This window comes from Anoplopoma fimbria, chromosome 17, assembly GCF_027596085.1.
Source record: "Anoplopoma fimbria isolate UVic2021 breed Golden Eagle Sablefish chromosome 17, Afim_UVic_2022, whole genome shotgun sequence".
Lineage (NCBI taxonomy): Eukaryota > Metazoa > Chordata > Actinopteri > Perciformes > Anoplopomatidae > Anoplopoma > Anoplopoma fimbria.
In genome coordinates this window covers 23,592,011-23,617,818 of record NC_072465.1, presented here as the reverse complement: position 1 = coordinate 23,617,818, position 25,808 = coordinate 23,592,011, and the positions used below count along the sequence as shown (strand labels likewise).

The 25,808-nt window shown below is 41.1% G+C and overlaps 1 protein-coding gene across 1 annotated transcript in view; it reads right to left on the bottom strand.

The window, feature by feature from the left end:
• Positions 1 to 25,808, bottom strand: part of LOC129105829 (membrane-associated guanylate kinase, WW and PDZ domain-containing protein 3) — a 124,861-nt gene that overhangs the window by 38,006 nt on the left and 61,047 nt on the right. Inside the window, exon 2 of the mRNA XM_054617036.1 lies at positions 5,314 to 5,430. Coding sequence (XP_054473011.1) covers positions 5,314 to 5,430 — 117 coding nt within the window. The remainder of the gene's footprint in view (positions 1 to 5,313; positions 5,431 to 25,808) is intronic.

Below are 25,808 nucleotides of genomic sequence, written 5' to 3'. Positions count from 1 at the left end.
AAAAAAAAAAGAAGTCCTAGGGCTTTGCTGTTGAAACGGCGAGAAAGAAAAAGAGACGAGAGAGGAGGGAGAATCATTACAAAGCCAAAGTCTTTTGGTCCTTTTTTGAAGTGTTTGCTTTTAATATAGTCAAGCTCTGTCATGTTGCCTACACTGCTGTTGACACGTCGTAAAACAGAGTACAGCTGATAACAACAAACACAAAAGCACTTACACATTAATCTTCTACCATGTTTCTTGTATCTTAAAATATAATATGAGTCAACTGAGGAAGAGAGGGAGTCGAAGGACCATAAAGAGAAGACTGCCAAAAGCTGAAGTGCCTTAAACCTGCATTCTTTCTAATGGACATCAGGGGGCGAGTCCTTTGGTTTCAAAAAGAAGTCTGATTGTATAGAAGTCTATAGGAAAATGACCCTACTTTTTACTTGATTTATTACCTCAGTAAACATTGTAAACATGAGTTTATGGTCTCAATCACTAGCTTCAAGTCTTCTTCAATACAGCATGATGTTCATTTAGTAAGTTATGGTCCCATGTTGAGTAAAATAGATGATAGGCAGAGTATTCAGCGTTCGGTTGTACTTAGCTCCACTCGTTTGGTTCATTTTGGTTCCAAAAACCTAGATAGCGACGACCAAAATGCTGAACTCGAGGCTTCAAAACATCAGTCCACAAACCGATGGGTGACGTCATGGCGATTAAGTTTTCTTCTAATATACAGTTATTGGTATATTAGTTAATGAGAGAAGAGAAAATCAGCTCCTGAAATAGTTACAACGAAGCAGGCAGAGAGGTCACATCTGACAGCTGGATGTGTCCATGACGCGTACCAACTCGGCCCTGCATGTCTTTGTGTGTGTACCTGGCCAGTGCATTGTGTGTGTGTGTGTGTGTGTGTGTGTTTGTGTGTGTGTGTGTGTGTGTGTGTGTGTGTGTGTGTGTGTGTATGTGTGTTTGTGTGTGCTTGTGCATGAGTGAGACGGGGAGCTTGTGTCAGATCAAACTCTTTCTGCCCGTCTCTGATCTCAGCGGGGAGTCGAAGTATAGAGCGTGACCCTGAGCTCTCCGTCCTCTTTTAGAAAATCCTCCTCCCTTTGTCCTCCCCAGAGCTCCTCCAGCGTTTCCACAAGACTCCAAATGAGATGAAGCCCGTCCCGAGGCCCAGTGAAGGACACTGAGGGGATTTACCACACACGGACATTCGGGAGCTCGCTCTCTTTGTCTCTCTGCTCATCACAAACCACTCTCTGTCTGTCTCTCTTTCTCTTTCAGCTTTTTATTTGAAAATTCCTCTTTTTGGGTTTCATAACTGGCCTAAAAGTAGAAACTAATACTTTCATTATGGGCCCCAAAGTGCTGCGGTTCAGAAAAACTGACCCCGTGCCGGTCGGACACACACAAACAAGACAGCTCAGATCAGCTGCAGCTGTATGAGAGTCCAGCACTGTGGCTGGTAGTTAAGTGAAGTGGACCATTGGCACAGTGACACAAACTGCATCGGCTAATCCTCTTGCAGTCTGCCTGATTGTCAACACATTTTGGGTATAATTCCACCCTCATCAATTTGTGACATTCAAACACATTCAAAAAATTGTTTTATATTAAAAAAAATTGCATTCAACTACACAACCTGCTTTATGCAACCTGCTTTGTATAACTCCTGAAAGTCTTGGTTTCACACTATGAGAAAATTATGAGGAGTCAAACACGTGCAGCACGTTTAGAGGGTGAAGCTATGGGTGCAAAATGACTGCAATAGAGAGCAGGTGATAGAGAGTGAGTTCTGGGAGTTTAGAAATAGCAGTAGACAAGCCTCAACGAGCACCTTGTCTTGTGGCTTCATGGTCCAGTGTGGTTAATGTCAGTTTGGCCAGTTTGTCTGCAGAAGTATAATACTAGACAGACCTGGAAACGCATGTAGAGATTATATGTTTATGGATAATTCAGCAAGGCGCCCACACACTGAATTGATGCTCTCAAATAGAGCTGATGTTTGGATTTCAAACTTTGCATTTCAGTGGAAATATGTGGACACTGTATGTTTATGTGATAAATGGTATAAGGCTCAATCTGGGACTCACAGCCACTCTGAATCAAGTGATATACATTGCAGTTGAAAAAATTAGGAATCAGCTTTTATATTTATGTTTTTCGTCTTTCCCTCCAACAATGACTACTTCAACAGAGACAAAAATACTTTAATTGAGACACCAAATTAACATTTGACATAGTTTTGTTTGCAAAAGAAGACGGATTAAGTGATTAAAAGTAACGTTAAATTGATCTGTTTGATCCAGTGATTTCCATCCTAGCAAAGCATAAGTGACTGTAGATCATAAATTGTGCATTAACGGTGCATTTGGGCTATTAAAACTTTATTTGGGCCCTCTGCAGTCTACTCAGTGGGTGAATTGAACAGTGATTTGTTAATATTTTCAGCTGATATTCTGTGACCCAATTCCAGCAGTGCTAACCCCACACTGACCTATTTCTATTGCAATGTTTTAAGAAGAGCTTTGCTAAAACAACACACCTGTTAATATTCCAGCCTGTCATAGGCATCACTGTGCACTTGACACTGAAAAAGGAAAATAATTTCATTAATGACTGGAGATTCATTCTATTCATATTCAACTCACAGAGGGATCTTTGTCTCTTTCTGCCATTTTCTATTATATTTTATTCTAGTCTGGTTGTTCTCCATGTACAAACAAACCCTTCTAACAGAGTAGCATTCATTTGTAAAGAAGGACAAAAAAAGCATGAAGGACAACTCAAAAATATAGAGCAGACCTCTCAGTGATCTGACTGTAACTAATCAAGCTTTTATGGCAGGCGATCGTAGACTTTTGAACGGCCGTGTATATATAGACCTTCTTAATGCTCCTGATATCAGGATGTGAATACTTAACATTGTAGCTTTGATTGTATTGACCACTCTACTAAGCAGCTGATTGTAGAGTGGTCAATACAATCAATTAAAGCATTTATTCTTTTCTATTTTTATACTTGTGTAACCAAAATCAACTTTCGAAATATGAAGAATGCTTCAAACAGAAAGAAAAACCTAGTGAACCAACCAAGTTTTTTTAGTTTTTTTTTTAAAGGCAGCCGAGGGTAATTGAAACAGAGAAAGAGTGAGAGTGAAAAGGAGAGGGTGAGGGATGGGAGACTGAAAGCGAGCGAGTGAATGATGGAGGTGCCGTCACTGTGCGAGTCCTGGTCTCTTGCTCATTAAGACAGTAATTCAAGCCGGGGATTAGAGAGTCAGACTGATGCAGCGAGCCCACTGGCTGCAGATGATGAATGGGTGGTTCGGAAAAAAAACCTCAACGACCGCCACTATTGTACAGGGGATAAAAAAAGGAAATGGAAGCCATGTTTGCAGTGGTAGTTAAGATCGGGGTGTGTGTACGGCTGGATGTGGGCGACATAAAGCATTTCAGGCGTGTGTGTGTGTGTGTGTGTGTGTGTGTGTGTGTGTGTGTGTGTGTGTGTGTGTGTGTGTGTGTGTGTGTGTGTGTGTGTGTGTGTGCCAGCAGGCAATTGTTAGTTAGGACAGAGCGGGCGAGAATATCAGGTTGTCCTTGGACGAGAAAACACTGACTTTAGCATAACTATATAATTATCTTTTTTCTCCAGTTATTGTAACCGACTTTGAAAAGAATAAATACATAAATTAAAGTCACAGCAAAGCTCCAAATGTGACTGATTGTATGTGAAATAATGAGGGAGAATGAATTAATGAATGAAAAAGTATTGGTGTAGAAGGGTCGGTGAGAAATAAATTCCTCCACATCCAAAACAAAAAAGGAAAAACAACTGAAATAAATGAAATATGCATGAAAGGTAAGCAGCTTACCACCTACAAAATGTCACACTTGTGCATCCAAGTCCCCTCCGAACAAGACAGAGAGCAACTTCCTGCCCTTGGGAGAGCAGAGAGCAGAGACGCTGCTTGTTGGTGACAGAGCTGTGCCTAAGAGTCTGTCATCGCCTCAGGAGCAGCCGCTCTGCATGTGACTAAAAACCTTAACTACACTCAATTATGGCGCTCCTCTGAGCAGAGCTCGGAAGGACGTGGGAAATATTTAGGCCGAAATATCTGTGTGAACATCATCACGGTTGTGGGGATTAATGATACCGAGTCGTAGTCGCGTCTCCTGTTAATGCAATTTCACTTCCACAAGTCCTCTGGTGCTTTACAAATGCACTGCGATATCTACTTAAACATCAGCAGAATGTATCATAGAGGAGATGTTATTCAATCCAGTAAGTTGTAATCATATTTGCTGCTACTGTAAGTTACACTCTATCTATATACAGAGACTGATGCTGATTAATAGGAAAAGGTAAACAGCAGTATTTTCCGAGAAAATTAAATTTAGAAGCATTTGCACCGTTGTGGCAAATAACCTGCATTTCTGCAACCCACACAAACCTTAATCAGGATATTAATCTGCATCTTTAATGTACTAACAGCCGTGTCACTCTAATTTTGGTAATTTTCACGCTTTCATTTAAAAGATTAGAACATCCACGCTCATAAAACCCAACCCGAAAAAACACAGGAGCGTCAGGCTGTGATGGGAAAAGTGTTGACATTTCAGAGATACAAGATTTTTGGCTACAAGCACATTGTCACTACTGATTTACTGCAAACACGTAAAAAGCTGCAATTATACAGACTGTTAGATCAACAGCTGTTTTGCATTGTTTTTGCATTATGGATATATTGCAATCAATGGACATTTCAATTAGGCATGGATTGCTGCTACTCTAAAAACGCATGCAGTTGCTGTTCTTTTGCAGTGGTTCTTGGCAGTCCACAGAACCAACCTTTTTATTTAGCACTCCATTAAAGAATAATAGTTTGTGAGTCACTGAGCAGAATGTAATCGGGACGGGGGGGGAACTCAGGGTCACTTAGTGAAGGAATACGGCTTATACTGTGAAGATACGGCGCAGAAGTAAATAAGTTACATGGGGGTTAGAGAGATGTCCTTGATCGGGGTTGCTATGGTGACACTGGAGAGTGTGTGTTTTGCAGAGTGTGTGACAGAGCGCTGTGAGAGGATGAGTGCAGGGAGCAGCTGTGTGGAGTGTGCATACAGTCCTGTGTAGCGTAATAGAAAGAGAACACCAGCGGGATGCATTATCCAGCTGTGTGATGGATAAAGAACATCCTCATTGTTCCCTTAAGATGCTCCAGATGAAAAAACCCATATGCTCTTTAAAGTAGGTTATACTGTAGATATCTGGTTTTGCTTTGTGCTTGCAGGAGTGTAGTGGATGCAGTTGTGTACTCACAGGGGATGGTGCGTAGGTAGAGGTTGTCCCGTATGATCTGTTGGAGCTTGTGGTCCAGCGAGCCCTTCTGAAACTGCAGACTGAGGTAGTGGCGCAGGTCCGTGTTCAATACTTTACCTGCAAACACAGAGGCAGAGGCAGGAAGGGTCAATAAAAACATGGAGGTGCTCTCTCTGAGGGCTTTACGGCTAAAAAGGAAATCCATCCAAGTGACATGTACCCTCACAGAGTGATCAATACCACAGAGTTAGATCAAATTGTTCTTATACTCGACAGAGCGGTTACATTTTAGGGCATATTTTCACAGATATTGAGTGCTTAACATCAGGGATTTTACTGCATTTCTACATTATTCCCATAATAAAAACATTCAGTTAAATTCAGCTCAATACAATTTTATTCATTCCATGAGGGCATATTAAAGGCAGTGCAAGCAATATGAAAACATATAATAAATGTTGAGTACAAACTAATAAATTAAAGGAAACATTGCCAAATAAATGGTCATATCTGGTTCTATTAAAGTGCAGACGCCACAGTTATTCTATGTGAAAACAATCACCATTCTCATCAAAAAATGTCTTTATGGTAACTACATTTGTTGGATAGTATATCGCCATTTAAGACCTTTTTTTGCCACTGATATTACAATAGTATAATAACCAATAAAACCCTTTACAAGAGAAATAAACTTTACATTTCTAAGAATATTCAGATATTGGAATTGGAAAGTTTTAGATATATCAAAATCTAACTATAGAGCAAGAAGTCTGTCTGTGTGTTCATCGCATATCTAGAGAACCGCTCATCCGATCTACTTCACACTCGTTATATATATTGACAATAAGTCAATGGTGTTAAAATGAAGGTCATGTCCATGTCACGCGAGATAAGTGGTTAACGTAAAAAGGATCGAGGTTGTGTCGATATATATTGTACAATAAGTTGATAATGAAAAGAAATGATCAAGGTCATGTCCATATATCGTATAACAAGCCGATTCCATAAAAATAATGGAGGTTGTGTCAATATATCGTTTAAGAAGTCAATCACCTCAAAATGATCACGTTCGTGTTCATGAATCGAACGACAAGCGGATGACATAAACAAGATGGAGGTCGCGTCCGTATATCGTACAATAAGTCCAGGGTGTTGAAATGATCCAGTGAATGTCAATATATTGTTCGACAAGTTGTTTACACAATTATTCGTGACAGGTCTCGCACAGGGTGTATTTCTTTAGATTGTATGACCCTCGTTCTTATTAGCAGGTCAAATAAATGAAACCCTCTCAAAGCCCTTTGGATAAACTCAAAACTCACGGTGATCAGAATAGATATTTTTTGGCCTCACAATGTTTTCATAGTTGCAATTTCATCCACAGCTTCACACATGCAGTATACTCCTGTACGTACAGGATGACCACCTGTTCCGTCTAGCTGGGAGCTTAACATCTTTGTTGATTCACCTTTTAATTCTAGTTTGATCCCTTAGGGAATATTGTAGCTGAGGGGGGAGGACGGAGGTTAAAGAGATTTTTTAAACTCTGATCCTTTCTGTCAAATCCGTTTCAATCATTAAGGGTAAATGGAGATTTAGGCTACAAGAGCGGGATATTTGGCCTAGAAACACTTCAAAATATGTGGTGAAAAAGAGAGCATGAAGCTGTAACATGACGTTTTTTTCCTGAGATTTTTGCATACTGAGTGAAGAGAGCTTGTTAAAAAACACCAAGAACAAACTGGACTCAGATGAACTCTTTGTCATCACTGCCTTCATTCATCTGAAGCAACAAATCTGAAATCCACACAGCTAAGTGACGGATGATGGATGCCAGAACGCTCCACTGTTTTTACAGTCTCAGCACGAGCCTTAAAAAAAAAACTTTTCACCAAAAGATGCGCAATGCTTGCAACCTCAAAAAGTGAGGCGCCGGAGTAAAAATCTGAAAAAGATTTCGCCTTTTGCTCCCAACTCCCAGAAGCCTTTGTAAAAACAAAGCGAGTTCATGCAAAGTTTGAGGCAGAGGGAAAGACTTCAGAGTCGTCACACACAAGCGGGGAAGAAAAAGTTTTTTGCTCTAAAAGAACATGATGAGGAGTTTTCGGAAAACAGGAAGAGATCTTTTCGGTGTCTGCCTGCCCTGAGCTTCAGTGTGAGCTTCATCTCTTGACAGATGGGGGGGGAGAGCGAGCTTTGAAACAGTTTGACTAAAGAGAAGTAATCAGTTATTTCCCCCCATCGCTCGCCCCCCTTTTCTCTCTCTCGCTCTGTTGCACACACAGACCAAACTCTGCTCAGCATGATTCCTCTCTGCATTGCTATGAATACCAATCAGCGGGACTAAAGATGAGCTCTGGCTACTGTAGATGTACTGTATGTGCTAATAGAGAGATGTACTTGACTACAGAGGGCTGATGGAATAATCATGAGCTCGAGGAATATTTCAGCGACTTTTTTCCTCGATGCTCAAATCCTCTTTTTCGTGACAGAAAGCATCGTTACTGTGACCACACCACAGCGGTCCGATTAGTTTGTGCTCTAAACTGACTCTGCATCCCAGTTTTTTTTGGAGGCTGTTGTTGACTCACATCTAAAATGCCCCTCATGTCCACAGGCCTCGCTGCCATCTGACACTGTGTTAGGAGCAGTCGTCCCGACGGGCCTGGCTTTTCAGAATAAAAGGTTGCAGCGTTCTCCGTCTGCCCGTCCAAAGAGGGCTGCATCACAGCTGGTCTCGCAGGGAAACAGACTGAGGGCTTTGGGGAACCAAGGCCCAAAGCTGGCAACTTCATCTCAAAAACTGTCCCAGAATATTCTTTTTGTTCAAATTCAGCTCGCGCACAGGGGAATTAATAGGGAAACATGGCTGTTTCAACAAACTGCATATGCTCTCAGCAAGTGATGTAGCATCCAAAAGAAGGATTTAACAAAGTGAGCTTCAACTCAGTAAAAAAAAAAAAGTCTTAAAGCCAGAACATGCCAACTCCTGGGCAATTAAACCCCCACAATAAATAAAATACATTCATTGATCATTAATCTGTTGGTTTTCCTGGTTTACCCACAAGTTTACAATCCTTTCAAATGGCTTTACAGTGATGTTCAGAATAAATACTGAGGCGTATTTGCTGTCAATATGTCAACAGTAAGAACTCCAAGGACAAGTGTACCGTGAATACAAGCTTTCAAATACATGATTGAGAATTGCCTTTTTTTCAGCCTCATGAAGTAATTGACTCAGAAAATAGAAAAGTCTGAAATTAATACCTGCCATGCTTGCTGATAGCATTTGTAATCCTTTGAATGTCTTGGCTATTTATTACTCAATATTGTATTTTTTTGTTAATGTTTTTTTTCCCTTTCCTTGTCTTAGTTCTTCCTCTTTGAATTCCCCCCTGAGGTGTCGATATCATTTTTCTGTCTTCCTAAACTGCTAGGATTTTTTTCTTTTTAGCACTTTTCCTTGTCTTCTTTGAGAGCTCAGGCTGGAACAGCATCCAATAATGCTGCCCGCCTGTGAAACCCGTTGAGACTTTGCATGTAATACTGGGCTTTTCACTAGTTTATATGCTAGGTTTTGATCTTTTATCTTTCTCACAATCTCCCTGAGCACGAGCCAATCACATCAAATAATACTCCATGCACGGAGCACTTAATTGTGGGCTAAAAAACTTTTGCATTGGTGATGATGAAACGCTCTCTTTGATGATGAAAGAATGGAAACATCTTCTCACAGTTGTCAAGGGCTCTCTGTAACTCACACACACACACACACACACACACACACACACACACACACACACACACACACACACACACACACACACACACACACACACACACACACACACACACACACACACACACACACCACACCTCGACCATCAGCAGCCAACAGTCCTCAGCAGTAGATGCTTGTGGTTGTACAGTAGAGCTACCAGGTGTGGATGTGTCTGACTGTAAGTAGAGCAAGCTTGCTCAGTCACACTCCACTGGATAAATAAATGAAAAGAGAAAAAAAAAAAAAAAATCACACATACACACATTGGTTTGATCTGTTCAGTGCGGTACAAGTACAGTGTGGCCTTTGTAGCTTCCTGGGTTCCTGTCAGAGTCAGTTAGTGAGGCTGTGTCACATCAGAGATCCTCATTCCTCCTCCGCACAGATAACACGCCAATTGTAGCAGGACTCATTTTTCTGTGACGGGGGACTCAATGGGCTCCATTGTGCCCCGTCGGCCATCCGCTCACTGTAGTTTACCTCTTTACCGCCAGCCAAGATGGTTGGTGGGCAGAAAAATTGCAAAAAGCTCCACCACATCTCCGACGTTAGAGCAAGACACACCGACTTTATGGATATTAACCCTGTTTTTGTTGTTGTTTTAATGTGTCTTTGTGGTAATTTACTGTATCTTTGTAGTTGTTTTAAGTCAGTATGGATGTTTGACGTCTATTGTAGTCATTTTGTCTCTTTGTGGTCATTCTGTTTCTCTTTGTAGTCATTCTGTCTCTGTGAGGTTTCGCCCCTTTTAAAAATCTCTTTGTTGTATCGTTGTCTAACAGAGAGAAGCAAAACAGTAAATAGTCATTTTGTCTCTTTGTAGTCTTTTTGTGTCTCTTTGTAGTCATTGTGTGACAACAATACATTGTTATTATAAATCATATCTTGTAAAAATGCCTTTTCAACAATATTTCATACCATATATATATTCTTTTTGCATTAGTTATAGTATTGTGAATTATTTATATCATATACGTAGGTGGAAGCTTCAAATAAGCCCAGTGGGCTTTCTGCCTCTTCCTGCACTGTAATATTATTTATCTATGGTATGTCTTTATATTTTTCAATAGTGCAAATAAAATAAAATAAAATAAAATAACTAAACGTTGTTGTAATTCTGTGTCTCTTTATCGTCGTTTCTTGTCTCTTTGAGGTTTTGCCCCTTTTCATAGTCTCTTACTCTCTTTAAAGCTATTTTGCATCTCTCTGTTGCTGTTTTGGTCTCTTTGTAGTCTTTTTGTGTCTCTTTGTAGTCATTGTATGTCTCTTTGAAATGTTGTCCCTCTTCATAGTCTTGTTGTCTCTTTAAAGCTGTTTTGCATCTCTTTGTAGTTCTTTTGGTCTCTTTGTGGTCTTTATGTCTCTTTGAAGGCATTTTATGTTGCTTTGTGGTCATTTTGAGTCTCTTCCTGGTTTGTACATGTATTTTTGAGTGACAATTTGCAGAACAGTAATTATCTGTTTAGAACAATAAATCATAAGCGGGGCGTTTGGTCTCACTTGTCACATTTCTTGCTTTCTTACTGCTCTCTCGTTTCTCAACTTTTACAATTTCAGTTTTTTTTTTCTTTCATTATTCATTTCATTGCCGTCAAAGTGATAGCAGATAATGATCCCTAATTTATTTCCTGTCAGTTTTATCATGAGCTATATCTCTCAGGCTTCCTCCAAATTAGATGAGATTAGACTAATCAAACCACTGCTTCCCTTTTAAGTGAAGCTGTTGCTTTACGCTCAACTCGTCCAGAGATCCTCGTCCCTCCTATGTCATTCTAGCATGAAGCGACGGCAGCGGATGTGTCAGAAAAGAGCATGGTCGCCCACGGGAATCCTTGAGCAGCGCGTTGCCATTTCACCTGGCATCAGCACTGCTCCTCTTCTCAAAAAACTGGAGGCTCAGAGAACATTTTTTGCAGTGACGGTAGAAGCGCCTGGCACCCCTAGCGAAGCGACAGACTGTTAACATCCTCACTTAGACCAACACCTCACACAGAATTAGATTAACACTCCAGGCTCAAGACACAACTCTCTCTCACACGCACACCCACATGTCAAGCATCCGTTTGAAGAGATTCGTTCTGTGTATGTTATCATGCATTTGTTGAGTTTGTGAAAATGATTACATAAGATTGTAGTACTGAAAACACATCATGTCGTTTTTAACTGTACGGAGATCACTGGAAGCCAAAAAAGAATGAAAATATATCCAACAGCAGTTATATAAGGGATGTTTGTTCATTTATGATGAAGTTATACAGTTTTTACAGGTTGAAATGTGCTGCTGTCAATCAAATGCTTTGAATTTCAAAAATGACTTTATCTAGGTACAAATCAATCTTAATTGTATTTATCTAAACCGCACATTCTAATAAATGATTGAATTGTAATTGCAAATTTTGCGAGATGAGAGGTTATTGTCAAACAATCTTTAATGTGTTTTTTTATGTACCATCTTAAAAAATCCTTAATGTTTCAATGTAAATTTAATATGCCAGGTTGAACGCCTGTGTGACATTCTCCCCGCTTCCACTGCTAACCCCGTGTTTGATGTCACAACACTATGAATTGTGGGTAATTTCCTAAGGCAAGGTCTGCAGAAATGTGGATCGATGTTGACAAAGGGCTGCGAAAGAGCCCCAAAGGACTCGACAATTTGACCGTGGGAAAGCCATAAACCTTCACAGATTATTGGGTGCATTTCCCCAAAGTCTGTGAGTGTGGAGATTGGGAGTGGGCCAAACTCAGATGGGTTGGCGGTGTATTCTAATAAACCTGCACGTTACTTACAAAGTGGAACCAAATCTGAATGGCTTGTTGAATAGCATGATTTCTGATAGAAGCAGCCCTCAAAAAAACTGACTTTGTTTGTGTTTGTTGTTTTTTCTTTAATCATAGGATAGATACCATCTCCAATTTGTTTTTAATATATTGGAGGTTGTTTGTTTAATCCAAAACACAAAAATTGTTCAGAGGACATGTGACTTCATAGGAAGTTAAATGCTGTTAAAGGATAATTGATGATATTTATTGGCCTGGAGCAGTGACTTTCCTCCTGATTCCAGTCTTTATTCTATGCTAAGCTAACTCTCTTCGAGAAAACGCATAAGCACATATTTCCCCAAACTATTTCTTTAGGGAGCACAGCTGTGCAAGGAATCCTCTTGATTGGTCACAGTGAAATGTGAGCAAACTCCTGGTGTGTATTGCGACATTTCATTCTGATGCATTCTCCCCGAGGCTTGTGGGAAGTCCACAGGGAGGTCATTAGCTCTGTTGTCTGTCTGTTAATTAACAGTCTTCTGAATAGAGCGTATGTCGTCAGGTCTGGTGCTGTTCCCTGACACCTGTCGCAGTGCAGTGGGTCATCTCATGGAAAGACTAAACGCAGGAATACTACTCATTTAGACAAAAGACTTTTGGAAACTCACGTTTGTACACGCGCGTGCTTGGAATGTGTTTGCAAATGCTGCAATCTCTCTCGATCATTAAACTGAACATCTTACTTTGTCTTTTCTCTCTACATCTAATATATACCCACGGGACATCCAGACACTTGCTGCAAATCAACATGCAGTGAGCTTCAATCCAAAGATTTTTACTGTGTAACCATTGGATCATTTTCAAGAAGAGGAGGAACAGATCTGTCAGAATTTACTTTAAATAACAACGCTTCCCTTTTCTATTACGTTAAAAGGTATTTCTTTTTACAAACTCACAACTTTTAAACCCGTAAACTTTATTGTCCTATTAGTGGGTCAGCTTTTAAAAAGCGTACAGCATGCTGAGCTGCTAAAAATCCCACAAATTAAACGACAAAAATATTTCTTTTAGAATTGCCCCCTAGATTCACACATTTAAGGATTTTCAAATGTTTTTCATAAGAAGGTTACATGATTGTGGTCACGGTTAAAGGAAATGAAGAAATGAACAGCGAGCTCTGTTTGATGTTTTGTTTAAACATCCAAACACCTCCGTCGCTGCAGACTTTGTGGCTCCATGGCAACTTCACAATATTTCTTCATTTTCTTCCAAATGGACAAGAGTCATAATTCCTACGGCCACTAGAGGGGCTTTGTCACTTAAATGTAAGCATATGTCATTTTTGGAACTGATGCAGTCATTGTTCATGAGAGGAGAGTCCCTGAATGTAGTTAGAAACCTACAGAACTTCATTTGAAATTCAGTATAGATCCGAGAGTTTGTGGGGAAGTGTGTATAAAATGAAGGAGCCATGTTGGTTTTGATATTTGACATCATATAGCTTCAATAAGATGTGACCAACGGTGAAACTACATCAATTCGCCAAACAACAGAGATATTACCAATGTTTGTACAGCCGTAACCTTCTCTTTAATATCTCTGGGTGTATAGACCATTGTAGGCAAAGCTGCATATCAGTGAGCAGGATTGATTTGTGGCAATACGAGTCTTGATATAATTTCTGCATCAACGCGATGAAGTACCTTCTGGTATTTACTTTGCTGGCTTAGCCATGAACAGATATGTATTTTACTTTCCCTTGTGTGTATATCACATTGCACATATAGTAGCCAGTCAGTGCATTAAGATGAATATCCCTGACAACCAAACTCCCACCAGGCTTCTGCAGGAATATGTCTAGAGGAAAATGTTGTGATATGAAATTAAATTATAATTAGGTGATACTGTAGAGGATTTATCAATATGGCCCAACAATGGCATCAATAATAAGATGCTAGTATAATTAAAAGTTAATTACATATATTTTCCTAAAACGTAATACGCCACAGTGCTGTGTATTTTGCATCTTTCAGTTGCTGCTCCAGACAAATTCAGTTGACCCCCCATAAAAAAAATGACGATTCATTAGAAAAAAAACTGATTTAATATACTGATCATTAGCATGTTATCTGAGCACTGTAAAGCCCAAAACAACAGGTTAGCTACAGTACCAGTCAAATGTTTGGACACACCTTCTCATTCAATGGTTTTTCTTTATTTTTATTTTTTTCTACATTGTAGATTAATATTGAAGACATCCAAACTATGAAGGAACACATATGGAATTATGTGGTAAACAAACAAATGCTCAACAAACCAGAATATGTTTTATATTTTAGATTCTTCAAAGTAGTTGAATGAGAAGATGTGTCCAAACTTTTGACTGGTACTGTATACTTTCTTTGTTTTGCCTCCGGATATTTCACCCCGGGGTGCTTCCTACACTCTGTTCTTTTAAAAATCCCTCTCTCTCTAATGCTCTCCTTCACCCATCCTTGCGGGCAGGCGGTTGCTTCTGTAGCCCGCTTTCACCACTGGCCTCCCTCTCCATCCATCATGTGCTGTAGGACAGGTCACCAACATCCTCCTCATCAGGCTCCCCTCTTCCCCTGTGGCACTCAGTCAAACGAGGCCCCCCCCCGCTGAGGCACCGACACCTGCAAGACCTCTGGATTGGCTTCCTCTCATCACTCTCCTGGCCTGACAGCTACGGCACCCCCACCCCCACCCCCCACCCTCACACCTCAACCTCCTCCATCCTGCTCTCTCTAACCTTGCAGCTTCTCCGTGGCCATTTTAGGGTTGACAGAAATGGCCTCGGGGCAACCTTTGAGCGTGGCGTTCAATTTTTCAGATAGCTGTACGTCAGATGGGGATCACGGGGCATCGAGCTGAGATGGAGCAAAGACTGTGAGCGGTGCGCCATAAGCCTGGCTTATGATCTCACACCTCATGCAGCACCGTCTGTGGAATTCTCTCCACTTATATAACCGGCATGTGGAGTGTTACAACGGCCGGAGGATTCTGCATTAGAGGAGCACTGTGGAGCTGCTTTTCCGGTCCGTCTGCTTGGCTGGACGGCTACAGAGCTATGTAAAGTTAAACAGGCATTGGTCTCGCACGCCCCAAAGCTCTCTCTGCACACTGTCATTCCACCTCATTTCAGCAGCCGGGCAGAGGTCCGGCATAAGCGGCTTAAAAGGGTGAACTAAAAGGAGGAGGGGAAAAAACGAACTAAAAAAAATCCAGCAAGGTGATTTGATTTGTTGTTTTAGGATTTCTGCGAGTTGGCATGACTTCAGCGAATCATTCCAACACAATGTTTAATTATAACTGACTGCATGGTTTTGTGAGATGAAGACACACACAAAGGCAGTACTGCTGCACCTTTAATAAATTACTCCAGACTGCATATAATGCTCAAAAACCTCCAATATGTAATAACATTTTAGAGTGAAAAATATGATAAAATGAATTGGATTATGTGACTATTTTAGGGAAGTCAGATATCTGCAATATGCAATGAGTTTCTATATTCTTTCATCATAATAAATGCAGCAGTGGAAAAAGATGAAACGCCTTTCATCGAACACTTCAAGCCACATAGGTCAGATCCAAGGCCCCCTGACAATAAAGACTACAAATCCCCCTCTCATATGATCATAGCATGACACGTTTCCAGCCCACTGATCTCACAAACACATTTCACAGAGACATCTGCCTCCGCATAAAAGTAAACTAACCATATGTTGTCCTCTCCTCCATCCCCTCCCCCCTCTGTCCATCCTCACACAGGAGTTGGAGGGATGACCTTCCTTCCTGTAAAGTAAAGGCAGTATCGGCCCAACTCAGCAGAACTGCAGAGGTGGTGGGTTGGGGGCTGGGGTGTGCGTATTAAAAGGCATCAACAGCCGTGAGTGCCAAAACTGCTGTGGTCATGTGAGGGGAAGGAAGAAGTCTTGGTCCCAGAGAGGGGGGGGGGTGAAAGAGGAAGGAAGGAGGAAGAAAGTGCGAGAAGAGGTGGTGAGAGGGAGGAGGAGTGTTGCCCTGCAGGTGCTGAGTCACGCCGTCGCTCTATCACGTGCCGTTTTCGCGTCTCTTCACTTTCTTTGTTTTTCCTCGATTCTCGATTTCTCTTTCTGCTGTCTCATACTCCTCTACAGCCTGGCTCCTCTCCATTTCACATTTCTTCTTCTTCTACTATCTCTTTAATGAGCAGTCTATGGTCCGTGCCTCTGTTCTATCATTAATGTGCTCTGTGCAGATGGAGACAGCTGCAGAATGCAAACGCAGACACAGGCACACAAACACAATTTACATCCCATGCGGGCTCTCGCTTAGCATCCGGCCCAGACAACATGTCTGCAAAAAGAGCAGAGCATGTTTTTCCATCAGACCAATGTTTGCACCACATTGATAGTAAAAACTGACCTTTGCTATACTTCGCTGCGAGTGTGGAAGTAACAGTTACCTACACAAAATTGGGATAACTAGCAACAACATAAGTCAAAAGAGTCCAAAGCCATCCTAATGGATTTTTTCTGCTGACGCTAGCATTTAGCTATAAAAGTGCTTTCAGTTTAATAGTAGCAGTGGATCCATTCAATCGTCAAGCAATTTAAGGGATTTTTTGGAAAAAAATAAATAAATGTGAATTTGGTATGTTTTCATTAACTGGTTCGGAGTGATTAAACTTGGCTAAAGCGTAGTTTGGTCAGAAGTTGGTGCTATAGGCTGTAATCTGACAGTAAACAGAGAAATAGAAGTTGCGAACCAGAAATAAAACATGTAGGCTTGGCCATCCAAACCATTTATTACAGTAAATGGAGAGAGGTCTTCAGGAATTTGTTTCAATCAGGTACAATTAAATTGTTATTTCATGTCAGCTAGTATTGGCTATGCATCTCGTGTCCGGAAATGACGTTATGGGAATATCTTAGATGACATCATCAGTGGAAACAGCTGATCAGTCATGTGAGTTAAATGTTTGCTACATCAGAATTGATTTAAAAAGAGTTTCCCTTAATCCATCTAGTGCATCAATTCTTTTTTTCGACGAAGTAAAAAAATACGTCAAGCTAACATTTTTTTTTGCAATGGAGGAAGTTTTAGCAAATGTTTTCGTTTTCATAAAAAAAAAAAAATTATGCAGTACCTAGAATGTGCATAAAACAAATGTGAATGGAAACAAGGCTAATGACAATTCTATAATGCTGACATAAAGGACACTATGCTTCACTGTCATAGATTAGTGTGTCAGCAAGCTATCATTTGCTAATTACCACTAAACACCAAAGTTAGGCAGCTGATGGGAAATTGCTGACCTGCTGTAGGCACTGGATGGAAATTAGAAATGATCAAATATTGAGTCTACAATTCATCCTGAAGGGGACATGAATGTGAAAACCAAATGACATGGCAATGCAACCAATAGTTGTTGGGACATTTCAGTCAAAACCACAAACGTCAACCTCATGGTGGCGCAAAAGGAAAAGTTATAACCAAAGTCAGTAGGATTCATCCTCAGGGTACCATGAATGCCTGCACAGGATTCAATGGCAATCCATCTGATAGTCTGAAGTTAAACTGCCACTGTCAGAATTGAAAGACAACAAACAGGCCTCTCCTGCGATATTTAACAGCAGGCAAGATACTCTTTTTCTATTTTGAAATTGACAGTCATGTTTGATCGATGAGCATCCCTCTATTGTTTTCTCGAGTCAAATAAATCTGTGCACCCATATTGTACTGTGCATGTTGTTTTGATTTCTGAATAATCATACTAAACGGAATCTTGACAGGCTCGCTGGCATCAGAGCACTCTTGTTTGTTTATTGTTCCCAGATGAATCTGATTTATTCAGGTTTTATTCCAATTCTCGGCTTCCCCCTCTGGTTCTCCGAAGCCTCTCGGCTCTACGCCGCACAGCTTGGAAACCACCGATGTAACAGAGATGCATTTCTTGTTCGCCTCCCTCTCTCTCCACTCCTAGCTGTGTTTCCCGTGCAAAACTACTTCTGGCACAAATGCATGCAAACACCGTTTCTGCTGGAGAAAGAGAAACGAGTTTTCCAGTTATATCTACAAAAAACAAGCGTGACTCAAGTGAGCCGTGTTGTTCCCCGCTTGTGGGAGGGTCTGTCTAATCCCAAACTTTTTGTCGAATCATGTCTCCATAAAAGAGAAGTCGTGTTTTCTTCTTTTTTTTTTGTGGAGCAAGAACTCGGCCAGATATATTCAATTATTGAAAGCGGGAGAAAACAGTAAGAAGGAGAATATATTAGCCGCTGAAATGAGGTGGAAGCCGACTAACATGGTGAGGCAGCCAGGAACACGAGACAAAAGCCTGGATCCTTATCTCCCACATATCTGCCTCAGACCTAATGGCTGTTTTTCCCCAGAAATGTAACACCGAGGCTTAGTGAACACAAGTAGCTCGTACAGGGAAACATGCTAGCAGATGCTCATGCCCGCTGATGAGGAAACAGCAGCAAAGACCTTAAACGGGCTCCGCTAAGGACCGCTTTGAATGCTGCGAACGCAACGAAACAAAGTTCTGTGCATTACTGCAGCTACGGAGCTCATCAGGCATTCCTTTTGATGTTTAATGAGTCTGCAATGGGCAAAAAAAAGGGCTGAGTCATCCTTAACCCAAGATGGCCGTCTAGTGCCGTAGTCTGCAGCTTTGCCATTAATCCTGCCAGCCGCCAGGGAACGATGAGAGACAATATGGGCTATCTATCGCCGGCATCTTCCTCAATGGCGGCAGATAGGAGTCAAACTACAAAGTGCTCGTTAAACGCAGGCCGTCACAGAGCAGAGGACGGGAATCAGGGGAATCTCCCGACTCGCCTGTTTTCTCTTTCTCTTTCTCTTTCTCTGTGTGAGGTGTTTAAGTGACTGACAGACTGACAAAGAGGAGGATCGTTTTTTTCCTAATTCAACCACACGCACACCCAAGCAAAGATAAGCTTGAAATAGAACCGTAATTGTTGCTGTGGTGATGAGATTTGCTGGCCTCGTTGTTTTCAGACAGCAGCCGGCCTCACCAGATTTTGCAGAGGAAGAAAGGGAAAGCGAGCAAGACGGTGTGTGTGTGTGTGTGTGTGTGTGTGTGCCAGAGAAGACAGAGTTGGGTATGCGTGTGTGTCACTCAGCACTCTCGACTCCTATGTTCTGTAGATCATTACAGTGTGCTATCATTAAAAATAACCTCCCGCGTTCTATGCCGAAGGAGGAGTCGTTCTCGATGCGTTTGTCGTCATTCAAAGACTCGGCGGGGAACAAAAGGTGCAGCTCGCCGCCTAATTCCACTCTCCAGGCTACGACTCCACCACCACTTTCTCTTTTATTATCGCTGCTTCTTGCGGAAGGTGAAGGTCGTAATATCTGCGCCCCGCCTGAAATGCCAGTTCATCGCCTGCAATACGATGAATTTCATTGTTGAGTGAGCAAAGAGCATCCTGGGGGCAACAGGGCAATCTCATGAAAGTGCATTGTGCTAAGAAAGCACGACACACACGTGCGTTCCACCTCTTACACACAACTACAGCGTCCGGTTATCCAACAGTACTTGACGGTGATTATGTCGGTTACAACATATATGCATGAACTTGTGATTTTGACAGTTTAGTGGTTTTGGAGAAAGTTGAAGATAAGGGGAGAAGTTAAGGTAAAAACATTGTTTTTCCTTTTTATGTGGGGCTGTTTTGCATTTTTAGCTGTCTTTCTTCAGACTAGTAGAAAGCAAACATCCAAAATACATATCAAGTTGATTCTTTAACAACATTTTGTATATTTATGACTAAACTAAAACTTATATATTTCTCCTAAACTCACCAAGAGTTAACATTAGATGATGCCTCATTTGGATATTTGAACATAGCATTTCAGAAAACTTAGAATAATATAAGAAATAGTTGCCCTAGTTTGACAAATCGACTTGGAAAGTGTCATGGTGATATCTATCAATTATTATTTTATTAACTCATTCACTTTTAATGTCTTGCAATATGTATGGCATTTTAAAATACATATCTTTAAGGGTTGTTTTCCAGAAATCCAGAAATCTTCACTTCAGTAGAACTAACATCCAACAAGCTTTCCAAATTCATCCCCATCTATATTCTGAAGGATTTTACTGAGGGGTTTGTTCCCATATCACTCATAGCCTGAATATATCATCTTATTTTAAAAAGCATGGCGAAGATGGATTATGTTTTATGGCTTTTGACAGTATTTTCTGATTTATTGAGGGATAAAAAGAGATATCAAAAGCCCCCTCTGTAAAACTATTGGCATCAAATATGAATGAGATAAAAATGTGAACCTGGCTTTATCAAATGTTCACATTTCTGTTGAAAATGTATGCAGATTAGCACATATTTAATTTAAGATAATGCCTCTCATGCATATTTAAACTTGTAAAAAAAAGTCTTAATGTAAGTAATCAACTGGGGAAGTTTAGTCGTGATATCTATGAGTTAGATGTTTTACCCCATTCTCCTTAAGGGGAATTCCACTCCTCATCCCTCATCCTTTTCAGAATGAGTTTCTGATGTTAAATGCATTCAAATATCTCATCAAAGATTATACTACATCATATATTTACTATTTTGCTAAATCCTCTACCTAAATGTTCCACTGACCAAAATCAAAAATAGGATATCTACTGTTTGAGCTCTGGTTGAGAAACAACAGCTTTAGAAGACAAGAGCATCAGTGCAAAACATACTATGTGCTTTCCATAATATATTTGTTATGCTGATTTGATTGCAGTATTGCAGGCTGTGCCCATCCAATAGACAATGATCCATCATCATCCTGTGTATAATTATGCCAGTTAAAGCCAGAATATGGTTTTGCCTTACATAAAATTTTAGATAACACAGAAGAAGGGGAGTGAGAAGAAAAAAAAAATAACTAGTGTAACTTTTTGAACATCTGTACATTTAATGTTCTGCAGCTGTGTGCTTTCAGCAGATGCAGCATAATGTGTGGCTGAGGGAGCACTGAGGTGAGAAGTCCATGATGAGGTATCCAGAGGATAATGATGGCATTTCCAATAACTCTCCTTTCGCTCACTGCACACCTACCCGCTCACCGTGCAGAATCTTAATCCTGGGCTCTAATCCTGCTGACTGAGGGGACCCAGAGAGCCATTTATAATAATGCAAGTCATAAAGAAGACAGCACAAAATGCAGCGCCGCGGTGTTTATGACAGGACACCCAGATTACATCAGCGCCGACACGGGAGAAATAACTAAAGTGGGACACATCTATATGCCAGGCCTTGTTGCTTTATGTTACAAACTGCCATAAAGCCTCTGCATCACTGCCTGCTTCATGTATAAGATTAAGGTGATGCATTTGTCTAGAGATTGACCTCCTGCACTGCGAACGGATGAACGACGTGTCGGCAAAACGGCATCACGCCAGGATGCTACACAGACAGAACGAAAAAGGTGGCGGAGAGACTTCGTCCCAGGTGAGAACAGCCCCTGCTGATTAGACCGTGGAGGTGTGCTTGTGTATCTGCAGTCGGGGATTAACCGCTCACCTCCATCATGGGCCCACATTGGCTATAACTACCGTTTTGCAGTTGGGAAACTGAATGTGCTGCACTCCTAATTGGCAAAAGGCTGAAGGGAGTTTGAGGGATTGCTTGGTCTGGAGGCTGAGGGGGTTAGAGGCTCTGTTGGTGGCTCTTTGAGACGCAAAATGCAGCCAGACAGCCAGGAGAGCCCAAATTTCCTGGGGTCCTCATAAACAGAAATGTTGCTTGAATATAATGTATGTATTTATGTATGAATGCATCCAGGTAGGGACATTGTTTACCTGTATTCCCTGAGCAGACATAGTATGAGTTAAGCTTTGGTTCGAGAGTTTCGGTATCAAACCTCATTAGTATTGTCCTCAGCAAAAAGTATCAACCGTGAAAGTTTTTGTATGACTTTGAGCAACATTTAACTTTTGAGAACTTCTTCTTTGTCAAATAATTGTACCTTAGGAAACAAAACATCTTCATATTTCTCAAGGGAAGGGTTTATTTGTCCTGAACCTTGGGGAAAACAGCGGCACAGAAACTTTCAAAATGATACTCAGCCCTAAGAGAGCATCTTTTTTAAGCCTCCTGACAGTGCATTGTTTTTACAATTCAATGACTTTTCAGAGTGGTTTTTTTATCTTACATTTCACACACACAGTTAGTCTGGATAATCAAACGATCTTGCTGAGGGCAGTTTTCAGAACTACTTTCTCCTTAAAAAACAAACCCATCCCTATTAAATTGTTGATGTGAGGTTTGTGGAACACCTTGAGTAAAAAAAGACACTTTAAACAAAACAAAACTTCAATAAAATCACAATCATATTCAATGTATTTTAGCCGCAGATAATAGTTTCATTATCATTTCATCTGCTGAATATTTTCTCGATTAAACAATTCATCCTTCTTCTTATAAAATATAAAAGAAAGGTGAAAATCATCCTTCACATTTTTCCAAAGCTGAAAAAGATGTTTCAGATTGCTTATTATATGCGACCAACAATCCCAAACCCAATTATATTTGCTTCACTATTATGAAAGACGTACAAAAGCTTCAAATAATAACATTTAAGTAGCTGAAACCAGCATTTTCGCCATGAAAAAATGTCTGCTGCAAGAGGCCGAGGGATTTCTGCCAGTTGTGTTGACACTTACTAGGCGAGAAGTCAATGGAGAGACAAGCATGGAGGGTAAGCTTTGACTTGTCCGTGGCTTTGGGGAAAGTTAGCTCTCCAACACACACACACACACACACACACACACACACACACACACACACACACACACACACACACACACACACACACACACACACACACACACACACACACACACACACACACACACACACACACACACACACACAAACACACACGTGCTGTCAGGACAGAAGGGAGCATGAGTCAGCACACCCTGGAGTCAAATGGAAGAGGAGGCAACAACACGCGAGGAGGGCCAAAGAGGCTGTTAGTGGCGGCCCGGGAGGTCGACGGTCCCCATGACGACCCCATGACAACCTGGCTCAGGTGTGTGCCGTGACCTGTTCATAATCTCCCATAGGTTGTTAACAACAAAGCGGGAGAGACTCTGCATGAACAGCTCCAAGCGCACAAATCATAAACAACTTTTTTGGGCGAGGAGTCCTCACATTTTCAGTGAACTCTAACAAGAGTTGTTGTTTCACAGCGCATCCATAAACTTTATTATCATGACAATAACAATAAATATAAGAAGATTATAAATATTGAATAGCAAATTTCGACATTTTGAACTCAATTTTTCAACAAATATTGCCCATAAAATATTTATAATAGACACTTTTGGCAGCTGATGTCAACACAGCCAACATTAATATGTTTATTTATGTCTAATCTGTTGATAATTTCTTAGACTCATCAATTAATCCGTTAATCTGGAAAATATCAGAGAATAATGAAAAATGCATGCGTGTCTTCAAATTGCTTGTTGTGGTGAATTTACAAAAATAAAAACAGAGAAAAGCAGCAGGACCCAGTGACTGAAAAGTATTTAAATGATTACTTCATAATCCAAATGGTTCCTGTTTAATGAATCAACTAACCGCTACGCTATCACTCCTGCTGATACTGATCTGTTGGGCTCTAATATATGAAACCATATATTTCTACATCTGAACATTCATGTGTAAACAAAGTCCCTGAACAAACCACAAATGACGCAGCACGCAGCAGCGGTCTGTGAAGTAGAAACAATGCGTTTTCATAACCTCTCTAAACCAGTGGCCATGCACGAGCCATCCAAATCTATTTTTTTCTCCCCGATTTGCACATGGCCCAGTTCAAAAAGCATTCAAATCCATTGCAGTCTGAATCCCTGCTTTGCTGTCCACAGTAAACTCTGCAACACATACATTGATTCTGGAAGACAAGACAACCTCAGGTATGTGCACGGCAAAATTGAAAGCAGCAGGGAGAATAATAAAGAAAAACACAAAAAAAAAACACGTCTTTCCTGCAGACAAATTACGTAACAGACAGACTCTGTTATCCAGACAGACTCTGTTATCCAGACCTGAGGTTTCAAACCTGAAAGGCATCTCAGGCTAGATGTCTGCTGAGCGAGTGGATCATGATGTAATGTGATGGATCTCCGGGGAGACGAGGAGTAAGAATGTTTGGAGCTGCCGTTTCTCAGACAGCAACCTGTACTGCAGCAGTGATGCGTGACAAACACCGCACACACGCTCACACACACATGCAAACGCATCCTCGTCCACATGTTAACCCACATGACTTCTCTCCTACTGTATTCTATTGCATTTCATGGATTATTGTATATGTGGATTTGGTTGTTACCTTGGAAACAATCACTACTCAACCTGAGGTCCAAGAAATATACTATAATCGATACACCAACACTATACACACAGCTTATAACACACCTAATAATAAACCCAACTTGAAGACAATAATAATTTAAACTAAATAGAATTATATCCAAATCCAAAATTTGATATACAAAACAATATAGGACAGATTTGTTACCTAACTGGACTAATATTCACGATAAAAATGATACTAAAATACCAATATATTTCAAATCTTATACCTGCAGATGTCTTCAGCAACAATTCACAATTCACAGGGGCATCCCACACACACACACACACACACACACACACACACACACACACACACACACACACACACACACACACACACACACACACACACACACACACACACACACACACACACACACACACACACACACACACACCTTCCTGGTTCTACAGTAGCTGTGGTGCACAGAGGGCAGACAGAAAATCCTCACTCTTGATTCATTCCAAACCTTGGCCCTTTCCAATAATCACACCCAGACGAGTGCTCGACACCCAGGATGATCACAGCTCTAATCCCCGTACTCATGTGGGGTAAAGCTACCAATTGTTGCAGTAGAGTAATTGCTCTGCATAGTAATTATCCTCCATAAACACTGTTGCTACATGCCCCCCTGAAGAACCAGCTGTAATTATTTCCTTTGAAAGGGAATTTTTCATTGCCTTAAATGAAGCCACTTAGCGGATGGTAACTTTTAAGGTTTCGCTCGTTGGGTAATGAGGGGGATATTCTTGTTCGACGGAGCCTCGGCAGGCTCTCCTTTGAAAGGCTGGCACTGGTTTGAGAAAGAGTGGGAGAGAGACAGAGACAGAGAGAGAGAGAGGGAGAGATTATTAGAGGGTGGGAGGGAACGCTGCAGGCAAGGAAGTGGAAAGAAAGTTTATCGTCATTTCAAGGTGGCGGTGTATCCTCTCCACCTGTGAAGCTCCATTGACCACATCGCTCTTCATGGGCTATAAACAACGAACTAACAATTGCCTGCTGGCCTCTCACACACACACACACACACACACACACACACACACACACACACACACACACACACACACACACACACACACACACACACACACACACACACACACACACACACACACACACACCTGTATTCATCCACTAATACCTCCCTCTAATGTGTTCTGCGGTGGCAGCCTGACGCATGCCGACACCTCTATATGAATTATGGAAGCCTAGACCAAATCAGGCATTTGCCTCTGTCTAGCTCCAACAAAAGCACACTGGGGCCACCTTCAAGCAAATCCAAACGGTGAGTTAAAAAGCGAGGATAAATCAAGCTGTCAAAGATTTTGCATCAACCGGCAAACTGCCAGATTTAAATAGTCTCTGTGGCGACAAAAGCCTTGCCAATAGTCTGTAGACAGCTCTGCCACCCACTCTCCATGGTTCAACAGCACCGCACCGACCACACAACCCGACACCTCCACCTAAAGAGAGAGAGCACGCCACCCCCAAGTCAATCGGAGCGAAATTATGCTGTTTTAGGATGCTTATTTATCTCAACCAATAT